This window comes from Lissotriton helveticus, chromosome 3_1 (assembly GCF_964261635.1).
Source record: "Lissotriton helveticus chromosome 3_1, aLisHel1.1, whole genome shotgun sequence".
NCBI lineage: Eukaryota > Metazoa > Chordata > Amphibia > Caudata > Salamandridae > Lissotriton > Lissotriton helveticus.
This window is the reverse complement of record NC_136061.1, coordinates 2,106,299,174-2,106,312,874: the sequence shown is the minus strand read 5'-3', so window position 1 is coordinate 2,106,312,874 and position 13,701 is coordinate 2,106,299,174. Positions and strand designations below refer to the sequence as shown.

At 43.4% G+C, this 13,701-nt stretch overlaps 1 protein-coding gene across 1 annotated transcript in view; it reads left to right on the top strand.

Moving 5' to 3' along the window:
• LOC144824150 (uncharacterized) overlaps positions 1 to 13,701 on the top strand; it is a 325,877-nt gene that overhangs the window by 167,956 nt on the left and 144,220 nt on the right. Inside the window, exon 6 of the mRNA XM_078683279.1 lies at positions 4,297 to 4,374. Coding sequence (XP_078539405.1) covers positions 4,297 to 4,374 — 78 coding nt within the window. The remainder of the gene's footprint in view (positions 1 to 4,296; positions 4,375 to 13,701) is intronic.

Genomic DNA, 13,701 nt, shown 5'->3' with positions numbered 1-13,701 from the left:
ATGCACCGGGACAGGAACAGACTAATTTGCATGTAGCCAGGTTCTGAGCTGGGATGGTGCAGTGAGCTAAAAAACGGTGATGGATCAAGCCCTGATCTTTGGACTGGGTAAGAGTGGTCTGCTTAATTCAGACACTCTGCGAGGAGGGACTGCCACTTTGCTGCTTGCTTTGCCTGCTTCTTGCCTGGGAGTGAGAGGACTGGACTTTTCTTTCTGCATCCTGCTTTCTAAAGTTTCTCCTGGGGCTTGAATTGAGCTTGCCTCCTGTTAGAAGTCTCAGAGCTATCAAAGATTTCACCTGCATCTTGCTACTAGCACCTGGGCTCCTCTGCTGGGAGTCCTGACCTGCCAAATTGTGCCAAATCCAGTCCTGGACCCTTGGAGGGAATTCTGGTGCTGCTTCCAAGAAATCAACGCATCGACTCCAGCCATCACCTTGAAACCGGCTCATCCCTGCAAAATCAATGCATCGCCGCTGCCTGCACTGAAGCGGTGATCCCCACTCTCTTAGTGGAACGCAATGACCGTGACTTCCTACGCAAGCCCCGATAGAACAGCAGTTCTTCTGAAGTACTTCTGCTGCTTTGGTATCTAGCACCGCTACACCGAAGTCCATGATGCACCGCTCTGACTCCGACCCAGCGTCTGCAGCCTGGTGGTTCGACATCAACGCCGTAGAATTCATATCTTGACTTTTTATCATGTTGGTCTTCAGAACAGGAACCTACTACTCCAGCCACCTGGGGGGCGAAGGGAGCAGAGTTATCAAATTTTACCTCCAAGTTACCAGCCACCATGGCTGGAGCTGGTGGGGATGGGACACCATTTGGCTAGATGTCACTGACCCAGCTGGGCGGTGGAATCCCAAAGAGCAAGATTTCTGTTTTGCTGGCATTCCATTGTAGGCAGCTATTTCGCATCGATTGAAACACTGACATGCATGGCTTAAAATTGCTTAATGCATTTGGGGCGTTTTTATCCAAGGGAAGGAGCAATTGAGTTTCATCAGCATGATAAACTATTTGTATGTCATATGATTCTACCAGGTTCGCGATGGGGGTCATATACACATTGAATAATGTAGGGCTCAATGCGGGTCTCTTGAAAACCTGAAGCCCTGAAGTTTTGGTTCAGAGAACAACAAAGCCTAGATGTTTAGGTTCAGTGGTAAATGGAGCCATCCATACAGACTGAGATCTCCATGTCAAAACGGAGCGTAACCAGGCCAATGCAGTACTGCATACACCTATGTCACCGAGACGCTGTTGAAGAGTGGTGTGCTGGACCGTGTCGAAAGCTGCAGATCGATTAAGGAGAATCAGGGACACCTGCTTCACCCGATCCACTCTAGTTTAATGGTATCTGCCACCTCCAACAGTGTAGTCTCTGTGCTGAAGTCCGGGCGAGAGCCCGGCATAGAGGGATGTAGCAACTTATTCTGCTCTAAGTATGCATACAATTGCTGATTAACCAGCTTCTCTAGTATCTTGGCAAAGGCCAGCAGCAGAGTATTGGTTGAAAGTTAGAAAGGTTAGTTTTACTTTCTGATTGCTTTTTTAGGAGGGGAATTCGTTTGACTTGTTTCCAACCGCTGACGGCAAATTGCAAAATGCAATTCTATTTATTTTTTATTTATGTTATTGCAAGCACATGCCTTTTACTTTTAGGTGGTGCCATGTTTTCTTTTTTCTGCTTTTACTCTTTCAATTTATATTGCTTATATTTGTTGAGTTTTTGAGTGTATTTTCATTGTCGATGGGTAAGTCGATGAAAGCAAAAACGAGTCAGTGGGTGAATGAAAGGATGAATGAATGCAAGGATGAGTAACAGAGGGATGATGACTTATTGAATGCCTAAACTCACCGGTAACTGTAGACATATTGACATTCCAAATTCATGTTTCAAGGTCTGAAGGCTCTCTGTGGGCCAGTGGCAATAAGGAAGTAAAAGCCAGCAACCTTTCAAGACTTTAATGCACATTAGATAATTTACATAACAGGTTTTACATTTAGTAATGCCAATACGTGTCCCATGGAGGTTCAGCATGACCTGATGGGTGTGGTATTGTAACATGCATCCCGTTCTTCTCCTTCCTGGCTGAAGTTCCTAATTTATGCTTGTGCATAGTTGTTTCGGTTGCTCTTGCTTATTTTTGTAATCTAATCATTACCTTGTGGTGTTGTTAGGCTGGAACGAAACTACAATCCTTCCCCACATACTGTTTATGATCTTGATAAACCACACAACTCTCTCCTGCTTCCGCGCCCCTACAAGGTAGGAAGGGACACTAAAAGCACCACAATTCTGATACTCCTTTCTGAAAGTTGGACAGAGTCTTTTGGTGACAGTGTTGATTTGATCATATCCATCAGTATTCTCATCAGTCGCACCTTGTCTTTCTGCACCGTGGTGCCTGGCTAAATTGATGGTAAAATTAGCAGGGTTACCTCCTTTCCATTCTCCCATTCCAAAAGCATTTGCCATTTCACTGCACAGTGATGGACACAGGCAGTGCTTAATTTGAGCGAGTGGGTCCACTGGCACTCATTCTAGGGACCTGCACTTATTTTTCCTCACCACACCTTGACCCAGAAGAAAAAGGAGAACAACTCAAAAGGGGGAAAGGAGGAAGAGAAAGACAGAAAAACTGTGACAAAGGGAGAAAGTCTAAATGACTAAGAACATGCAGAAATGGTACGGAGGAGCAGGGAGTGTCTCGTAATGGGATATAGATGCATGACGGGGGGGGGTCAAGCATACGCAACCTTGGAGTTCGGCACCACGACCTTCTGCAATGCCGGTGGCAGCTTTCGAGCAAACCTTTGGGCACTGTGCTTACCATTTTATATATCAGGCAGTAGATATAGCGCTTAGATGGTTTCAGATGGTAGGATGCTGGACACCTCACATCAATTTTGGGACTATTTAATTTTCATCTGTGGTACAAACTGCTTCTTTTCACCTGCCCAATTCAAATGTGCTTCAGCTGTGAAAGCTACTACAGCCTGCCAGAACTCTTTTCAATGTCCTCATTTTCGAAAATAAGTTGCCCTTACTTCGGTTTCGATGCCATCTTCTATTTCGATCTCCACATTAGTGGGTGAAGAAGCATGCAGGCCAGCAGCACACTTACAGTAGACAATACCAGAAACACCCAGCACAGCTCAGGTATATCCTAAATGGATGTCATTAGGCCCAAAGAGGACACAACATGAACACAACTTCTAGCAGAGCACATTAGACATAAATATGAACAATTAAACAGCACAGTGGTACTTTCCACTAAGTAACAACACAAGGGAACCTTTAACACAATATGTCAAACAGAACACCTCACACACATCCAACACTGTGAATATCTGTCATCTAATCGAATATTAGTCTGCCCACACAGTACTCTTCCACTCCATCAGTACTCATTATCAGACAACAGTACATGCCCGAACAGACATCCACCCAACACTGTCCAGATAATCCAACAGATGGATGTCAGAACTTCTAAACTCACCCATATACTTCCAGTACATTCATGCATTAACAAACCCACCAGGCTATGCACAGGACCAAGCATCATGGTTGGATCTCTGGCCACCTCCAGTAAATATATAGCACGTCTAATCATCAACAACAAAACACCAAATATTCTTACGCCACCTGCTACTTACCACAAATCCTCAAGACCAGGGTGAGAAGGTACTGAATATGATACCAGTGGAATAATGAGCACCATATGAATGTGTATAAAATAACATCGATATTGGCACTAAATGTGGTTAAGCTGTTGTGTTGAGTCAGAGACAGTTCTACATTTCCTGTCTGTAATGAAAGCTCACTTGTCTCTAGGCCACACCCACTAACTGTAGCTTATATAAATATAAAATGCCTGACGATTGATAACGATGGAGTTAACATTTTGACAAGCTACAACGCAGGAGTATAAACGTGGACTGAAAAAGAAATTGAAGAGTATTTGCTAAGACTGCAAAGAAATGAATAGGTTCTACAGGACAAGTAGACTGCAAGAAGGGGGCATTAAAACTTCAAAAGGTAACTTGTCTAAGGTGTGTTTGTGTGGCAGAGGTCGAGAGTTTACAGGAGAATTGACAACCTCTAGAATGGATACCGAAAAGAGGCAGTGTTACATAACAATATGGGCTGTCCTTTGCCACGGAAGAAAAGGCAGGGGCGCAGATGTCTGCCCACTGAACTCTCCTTCCGTTTCTACCCAGAGATTAATTCACAGGTGTATTGATGGTTCTTCCTCAAGCTGAAGTCCTCTTTTGCTTTCTATCACAGCTGCTGTCAGAGCGAGGAGACCATGAGGAAGCCATGACCATTCTGAAGAGGGCCCTGAAGCTTGAGCCAACCACTAAGGTAAGAAGCCATTAGAGGCAGTGGGGCAGATTTACAAGTCCCTTGCACCACTTTTGCGTCACTTTCCCCATGTTAAAAGTGACGCAAAAGTGGCGCAAGCGGCTTGTAAATCTGCCCCAGTGAATATTGCAACGCACCTGTTCAATGGTCTGCGTCGTAAAGCGACACTAGACTGGAGATATTATTAAATGATGTAGCCCCAAACTATCCATTTTCTAAAGAACCGATTGATTCTACTGTTCACGTGTCTTTAATAGCGTGAGCTTTCATTTCGCATTCCACGCGAACTGCAGCAGCTCCGGTTTCTATTCCTCTCAGGAATGTGCATCATTTGTCATGAAGTCTTAGCAGGCTCTGTCAGCAGCCGGCCCCCAGCAGACCCTCGGGCTGCTTGGACCTGCGCTCCTGTCTGGCGTGTCAGCTGAGCGCGGCTGCGCCAATCATCCTGAGATTTCATTACTCAGTAATGTGGAGGTCTTGGAATGACACTGTGCGGTGGGACTTGACACAGAGCCAGAGAATACATTCATTATGAACAGGTTTTTGACAATGTAGAATGTGTACAAAAGTCTTTATCTATTTGGGTTGTTAATAGTCTCAGGCAGTTTGCAGCATCACATAGAGCTACTTTCAGACTTGTGGTCAGGACGAGGCTGGGGCGGCCTGGCAGGAATGCTGCAGGGTCGGTGGGCTGCCTTGAGCGCCGCCCTCGTGCCTCCTTGTTCGCTGTCCTCGTGCCTCCTTGCTCGCTGTCCTCGTGCCTCCTTGCTCGCTGTGGGTATGAGTGGTGCCATTAAGGAAAAACACAATCATGTGCAGCAAAGCAACCTTCAATCAGCAGCTATTCAGCTTTGAGTTCTTTTAAGTTCAAGAGTAAGTTTATTATAAAGGAAAATGTTAGGATCAAGGTACATAATATAGTCGAAACAATGGATAATCGTAAAATATTAGGTTAGAATACATAACAAAATTCTAAGGAGTAAATATTAGATTAATTAACATGGTTTGAAGAATAATATATGAAGGAAAGACAGGTAAAATAAAGCACAAAATAAGGGTTACAGTGGTGTATACCGCAAAGTGAAACATATCGTAAAATAAAAACAAAAAATGTATTAATAATATTAATGTGAACAAGTTAATATGAAATTAAAATGTGGAAAGTCAAGGAGGTTGGGAAACTTCTTGTTGAGCAGGCGTAAGGGAAAAAGAGCGCTTGGCGCTTGCATCTATGAACGATGTAACAGGTGCCCACAAATGTATGTGCTTCAAGGCCCTATGAATAGGGTATACAAAGGCTGTATCTAGTCTATGATTATAACAAATGGCATACCACAAAGCTTGATAGGATAACTTGGTGAAATCCTTCCAGTTCTTGGTAATTTGTTGAAAATCAACTGCCAGTAAAAGGTCTATAATCTTCGTATTGCAATTAGAGTTGACCCATATTGGAGATATACTCCCTAAAAAAATATGTGTGTTAGAAATAGGTATTCTAGAACAAAAAATTAAATTAATCTGAGTCCAGACGCTCTTCCAAAATTTGTGAACAAGCGGGCGAGTGAAAAGTAGGTGATATAAATCGGCAAATGGGTAATTGCATGTCCAGGAAGTATTGGTGAGACCATTGTGTCTTTTACTTAAGATTACCAGGCTTAACAGGAGTCTGTTATAGATAAAAATGTGTTTGTGTAGTGTTTGCTGCTCTAGAAGATTTCCTATTTTTTGTCCATATTTTGTTCCATAAGGATATGGACCAACACACTTCCAAATCCTGCTCCCAGGAGAGTTCTACTTTAGTTTTTTCTCTATCATTATGCGATGTATGCAAAATGTATATATAACAGAGGCCTTAGGATAGGTGCGAAGAAGATCATGAAGTCCCTTCAGAAGAGGGTAAATATTAATATTGAGGGATAAAAGTTGAACATATGAAATCTGGAGGGTTTGCTGTAGAAGTTTGTATTTAGACTGAAAGAAATTGGGGAGTTCAAAGACTTGACTAGCTTGCGAAAAAGACATAACTTCATCATTTATAAAAAGTTGATGGATCCAAATTAAACCCTTTTGTCTCCAAGACTTCCAATACAAAGGTTTGTTTCGTATCAATACCATCTTGTTATACCAAATTGTGGATTTAAGAAATGAATCTAAATTTGTCTGGAGTATCAGGGAGAGAGATTCCAAATTTTTACACGTGTATTTAATAATAGGGGTCGATAAAGAATGAGGTCTATGAGTAAAGGATAAATACTCTTGAAATGAGAAGGGGTAGAGAAAAGAATGTTTGAGTTTCACCCATAAGGGACAATCAAACAGAGATTCAGAAAGCCATCTTGAAGACTGTTGGAGTAAAAACGATTTCTGATAAGTCAGAAAATCAGTAAAATTGACTCCACCCTCTGATTTGGTTTTGATAACTTCGATATGGACATATGGGATTTTTTATTATTCCAAAGAAATGAAGATAGCACTGAGTTTTCTTCTTGTAATGCTGTAAAGAAATGGGCAATGGTTTAGAGTATTATAGGGGTTAACATCATTTTAATATTGTCCAGGCGTCCCTACCAAGATAAGTGTAAGGGGTGCCATTAAGCAGTCAATGTGGAGACTCTTTGAATATATTTGTTTATACACAAAGAGACTGTTGTTGGGATGGAAGGGGGGAAGTATAAACCTAGATATTTTATGTGATTAGGATTCCAGGCAAAATTGGAAGCAGAAAAATCCTCTTTGAAAGTATACTTAGTTAAGGGCATTGTTTCACATTTATCTTTGTTTAGTTTATATCCAGACCCAAAAGCAAAGGATTCGACTTCTTATAGAAAGGCAGGGATAGAGGATAATGGTTGTGAAAAAAATAATAGTACGTCATCGGTGTATGCTGCCAATCTGATTTGTTACTCTCTGTGATCACATCCATGTTTTTCCTGGGTTTGATGTATTCTCAATAAAAAAAGGCTCTAAGGCTAAGTTAAAGAGAAAGGGATATAGTGGGCAACCTTGACGGACACCTCTACCTAATTTGAAGTATGAGAAGATGTTGCCATTTGCACACATGGCTGCCCGCGGTTGTGAGTAAAGAATGGAAATTAGGTCAAGGGGTCATTATTTCCCTAACATTCTAGGTGTCATCAACATTTTTTCTGCTGCAACTTTACAGCTTTTACAGGTCGACAGCCTTCATCAGGACCAAGGATCCCTGTTCCTTCAACGTAATTACATCAGAAATTATTTTGCGTCCTAGTTGTGTCAATAACACTCACAGTTCAAAGTTTAATACTTGCATTTTTTTCTAGGGTTCTTGGAGTTTTGCTCTGTAAGTAAGCAAAATAAAAAGATATAATGAAGGAGGATAGAAAACACACACTAGAAGTAAGATGAAAATAACATAATCAACATAAATATCACACTTTGAACGGTGCAGTCAATTTCACCTGTGATGCACAGCACAGAATTTTCAACTTAAGGGTAAATTGGTGACCGAGGTATGCGGTAGGCACATGTAAAAGAAAGAATAACTGTCATTGTTGTCAATCTTCCCAGTTTTTGGGTCAAGTTTCCTAACCCGGAGAAACGCAGGAGCTATAACCGGTAGAGACACACTATTTGCGAAAAATGTATAGAAATATTTTACAGTCATAGTATACCATCGCTATCATAATGCCCTGTAACATATGGTATGAGACAGTTATTAGAAGAAGAAATTGTCTTTTTTCATTTAATCTCTCTTGCAGTATGCAAACATTTTTGCATTGGGGAATCTCTGTAATATGGGTAATCAATATATATGGCCATTATTCCTCAGGGCCCCCCCGCTAACTTCACTGTGGTCCAAAAACGCCAGTAGTTAGACGGCTGTTACCCTTAGACAGTGCTTAATTTGAGATGGTGGTTGCAGGTGGGGGTCACTGCCACCTATTTCTGGGGACCAACGCTTATTTTTCCGTATCAGATATTTGCTGAGTGCAAGTGAGGGAAAAACATATAGATCAGAAAGACAGTGGAAGAAAAAGATGGGAAAACGAAGTAACAATAAAGCGGCAATACTGTCACAAACAGAAAGCAGTAAGCTGCATAAGTGAGAAAAAAGGGCAGGGAGTGTCTGGTAGTGGATTAAAGACCACTGGCCATGGTATTCTGCCCGCTAGCATTTATTTGCAAGGGAACACCAGCTTCTGAGTAGAACCTGGTCACTTCGTAGCACCTGGTCACTTCGTAGCACCTGGTCACTTTGTAGCACCTGGTCACTTCGTGAAGTGTCAGATGCTGCCAAAACTGCAGAGTACTGGCAGTCAAATTATGTGGCCATTATCCCCTAGGACACTTGTTTACTCCATAGAGGTTCAAAACTGCTGGTAGCCAGCCTGCAACTGCCCTCGTTGCCCCAGCTTACATCACCAAGGGTCCAACACTGCCAAAAAATCAGTGTAATTGCCTCAGTGTATACCACGTTCCCGTCTGGCATGTTTTCAGTCTCAAAGTAGGCGGGGGCATCACATTATGTCAGCACGTAATGTTGTGTTGCGTGACAGACCCCCCCTTTCCACTCAGAGAAGAATAACAATAACTAGACCGCTCAACATGTTTACGTTGTCAGTGCCATTAGTGTACCTGGTCATATTTAAATGTCATGTCAGTATTTTTAAACATTCCGTTTCTAATTAAAGAGTCAGTCTTGAAATCACAAATTGTGTTTTCAATTATGATGTCATATCCATAACTATTCATCATCTAATGGTGCTTGTTTGTTCCTAAATGAAATATTAACACTGTACTGCATATAACCATGAAATAACCTAGGTATCTTCAGGACATTTTTTTTTTTTTGCAGAGTTGTATATAGCGCGAACTAGAACCGAACCGAATCAGTTATCAGAGCGCTTTACATAGCACCAGTTACGTTACATGAGGACACGCTTTCATTTTTGGCACGGAGAGATTAAGTGATTTGCCCAGAATCACAGGGGGTTTTTGGCGTCGTTACCGAGACTCGAACCCAGATCCCCAGGTCCGAGGTCGAGCGCCTTAGCCGTTAGGCCAACCCCTCTCCCCATATACTAGTGCCATGGGATGTCATCATTAAACCAATTTTGGCTGGATTCTAACCTGTAAATCCAAAGTTGTTTGCATTTTAACAGTAACCATTTTTCATTTTTTTTCATTTAGGGTATATTGGGTTTGTCTAGTACGACCCAAATCAGTTGCTCCACAGAGTGGTTGTGCTCCAAAAAGTGGGTTACGAGTTTTGTCATAGTTTTCTCACAGCAGATGTTACTTTAGTGTTTTGTTTAATGGGCTTTGATCTTTCTTGTAGTTATTCTGGCATATCACAGCCCGCATGGGCATGTGATCAGATGTATGATGCTTTTAGAATGCATATTTTTTGTACATCGACATTTATTTTAGACTAGGTCTATCTTTTTTGTAAGGTATCAGACACTTAAACTCCTGCTGGGATAGTGACCTTCCAGAGGAGGCAGATCCCAGAGAGTCAATTCAGGTGGGTTCTTTTGTGCCTTGTGTCTATTGTGAATCAGCATGTCTTTAATACGAGTTCTCTTTTTAAATGTAAACATAGGTTTTTCCAAAGGTAAATTGTTGGAATTAAGAATACACCAGTGCTTGTAAATAATCTTCTTTATAGAATTGGATGCTGTGCAATAGGTCATGATGCATATCCGCTTTTCATCTTTGGGTTAGGTGTAAGTTTCGAGTAGTCCATCCCTGTGGTTGTCTGTATGCTCTTCTTACTACCTCATTCGGGTATTCTGTGCTGCTGATTTCTTACTCAGACTTTCCAATTCTATTTTGTAATTTCGTAATCGTCAATTGAAGTGAGTTCCTGAGAAGGTTCAAAAACTTTCCAAAAGGAAGAATCTGCCTTCGAGTGTGTTGATGAAAGCTACCATACAGAAGTATGCTATTGTTATCTGTTGGTTTATGATAAACTCTTGTTTCAAGTTTATAATTGGGTTCCTGGATCAGGAGGTCCAGGAGGTCCAGGAACAGCAATAAGCTGTTGGATATATTAGAGTTAAGTGGTTCCGGGAATTAGGCCACTCCATAAAGCTGTTTCTAAATTCTGTGCCTTCAAATCTAGAGCACATCATACCTTTGCCACATTCTGATCCTATCTCCGCATGGATTATTGGTGGAGTAAATAAAATTGGATTGAAAATGTTGTACATGCAGGCAAGCCGGACTGGGGGTGAAGGTACTACCCATTGATGTTCCTTGGGTATGTAGGTGCATGATCTTTTCAAACTAAAAAAGAATGTTCAAAAGTGTTAGGCAGGATGAAATGTCTGGGTGTCCTGTAGTTACACTCACTCTGTTAAAGTATATCCTTAATGACTCTGTCTCTTCCTGGGTTATACCATTGTACAGAGATTCAGTATCTGGTAACATCAGGATCGTAGGGCCCCATTGGGCGGATTGCCCCCGCCAGGCTGGCGGTAGCCACCGCCAGCCATCCTTGCTGCATAGACCCCCTGCCATATTAACATGGCTGGGGGGTCCGCCCGGTCGCCTTGCGACCGGGGTGGAAAAGGGTTTATATGGTGACGGTGTCTATCAGACACTGCCAGCCATATTAGTATGGACTTCTTCAGATGCCTTTCCGTGGCGGCAATGCCGCCATGGAAAGGCATGCAGAGCCTGCTTTGGGAGCCCGATGCAGGCCCCCATGGACTCCGGTGGGTGGGGGGTGCACATGGGGGGTACGTATGGTACCCCCCAGCAGTTCCATGCACAGCATTGCAGGCACTGAGTGGTGCTTGCCATGCTGTGTATGGAAGTGCACAGCATGCCTTCCTGCCATTGTGGCGGGCGGTGGTGAGTGCACCGCCCGCCACAATGGTAGGAATGCTGGATGCGCCCGCCACTGTGGCGGGTGCATCCTAATGGTGGCCACGGGACACCCGCCCTTATGGCGGGCGGTCCCTTTCACCGCTAGGATGACGGGCGGAATGACCCCCTAAGTATTAGGGACAAAGGGAACATTTTTCATCAGTCTAAAGACCTCTTCAGTATCCTTAAGAAACAAGCATTAGAAATGCAATCGGGCTCGGATTTATTTGAGTTTGAGCTAATGGCATTGTAAATGCCAATGTATTGTTGCTATGTGTTATGGAGTGTGTTCATGTGGTGTGTACTGCCAGTGATCTCCTTGTGAGTGTGAGAATATTGCACCGTTACTGCCTGTGATGTCCTTCTTGTGAGTGTGAGAAGCTTGCACCTCTGCTGCCTGTGGTCTCCTTGTGAGTGTAAGAAGCTTGCACTGCTGCTGCCTGTGATGTTCTTCTTGTGAGTGTAAGAAGCTTGCACTGCTGCTGCCTGTGATGTCGTTCTTGTGAGTGTGAGAAGCTTGCACCGCTGCTGCTTGTGATGTCCTTCTTGTGAGTGGGAGAAGCTTGCACCTCAGCTGCCTGTGGTATCCTTGTGAGTGTAAGAAGCTTGCACAGCTGCTGCCTGTGATGTCCTTCGTGTGAGTGTGAGAAGCTTGCACCGCTGCTGCCTGTGAGTATGAGAAGATTGCATTGTGCATCTCTGTGCTGTGCCTGTTCTTTGTAAGGGACTCTTGCTCTGTTGCTGCTGCTGCCTTGGCACAGTACCTGCTGTGAGTGTGTAAGGGAAGCTTGCACCACTGCTGCTTGTGATGTCGTTCTTGCGAGTGTGAGAAGCTTGCACCTCTGCTGCCTGTCGTCTCCTTGTGAGTGTAAGAAGCTTGCACTACTGCTGCCTGTGATGTCGTTCTTGTGAGTGTGAGAAGCCTGCACCGCTGCTGCTTGTGACGTCCTTCTTGTGAGTGGGAGAAGCTTGCACCTCAGCTGCCTGTGGTCTCCTTGTGAGTGTAAGAAGCTTGCACAGCTGCTGCCTGTGATGTCCTTCTTGTGAGTGTGAGAAGCTTGCACCGCTGCTGCCTGTGGTCTCCTTGTGAGTGTAAGAAGCTTGCACTGCTGCTGCCTGTGATGTCGTTCTTGTGAGTGTGAGAAGCTTGCACCGCTGCTGTTTGTGATGTCCTTCTTGTGAGTGTGAGAAGCTTGCACCGCTGCTGTTTGTGATGTCCTTCTTGTGAGTGGGAGAAGCTTGCAACTCAGCTGCCTGTGGTCTCCTTGTGAGTGTAAGAAGCTTGCACAGCTGCTGCCTGTGATGTCCTACTCACTACTCACTACTCTACTCACTACTCTACTCACTATACTCACTACTCTGCACTCACTACTCTACTCACTACTCTACTCACTACTCACTACTCTACTCACTACTCACTACTCTACTCACTACTCACTACTCACTACTCACTACTCTACTCACTACTCACTACTCACTACTCACTACTCACTACTCTGCACTCTCTACTCACTACTCTACTCACTACTCTACTCACTACTCACTACTCTACTCACTACTCTACTCACTACTCACTACTCTACTCACTACTCACAACTCTACTACTCTACTCACTACTCTACTACTCTACTCACTACTCTACTCACTACTCTACTCACTACTCTACTCACTACTCTACTCACTACTCACTACTCTACTCACTACTCACTACTCTACTCACTACTCACTACTCTACTCACTACTCAACTCACTACTCACTACTCTCCTCACTACTCTACTCACTACTCTACTCACTACTCACTACTCTACTCACTCTACTCACTACTCTACTCACTACTCTACTCACTACTCTACTCACTACTCTACTCACTACTCACTACTACACTCACTACTCACTACTCTACTCACTACTCTACTCACTATACTCACTACTCTGCACTCACTACTCTACTCACTACTCACTACTCACTACTCTGCCCTCTCTACTCACTACTCTACTCACTACTCACTACTCTACTCACTACTCACTACTCTGCACTCACTACTCACCACTCTACTCACTACTCTCTACTCTACTCACTACTCTGCACTCACTACTCTACTCACTACTCTACTACTCTACTCACTACTCTACTCACTACTCTACTCACTACTCTACTACTCTACTCACTACTCTACTCACTACTCTACTCACTACTCTACTCACTACTCACTACTCTACTCACTACTCTACTCACTACTCACTACTCTGCACTCACTACTCTACTCACTACTCTACTCACTACTCTACTCTACTCACTACTCTACTCACTACTCTACTCACTACTCTACTCACTACTCACTACTCTACTCACTACTCTACTCACTACTCTACTCACTACTCTACTCACTACTCACTACTACACTCACTACTCACTACTACACTCAGTACTCTACTCACTATACTCACTACTCTGCACTCACTACTCTACTCAC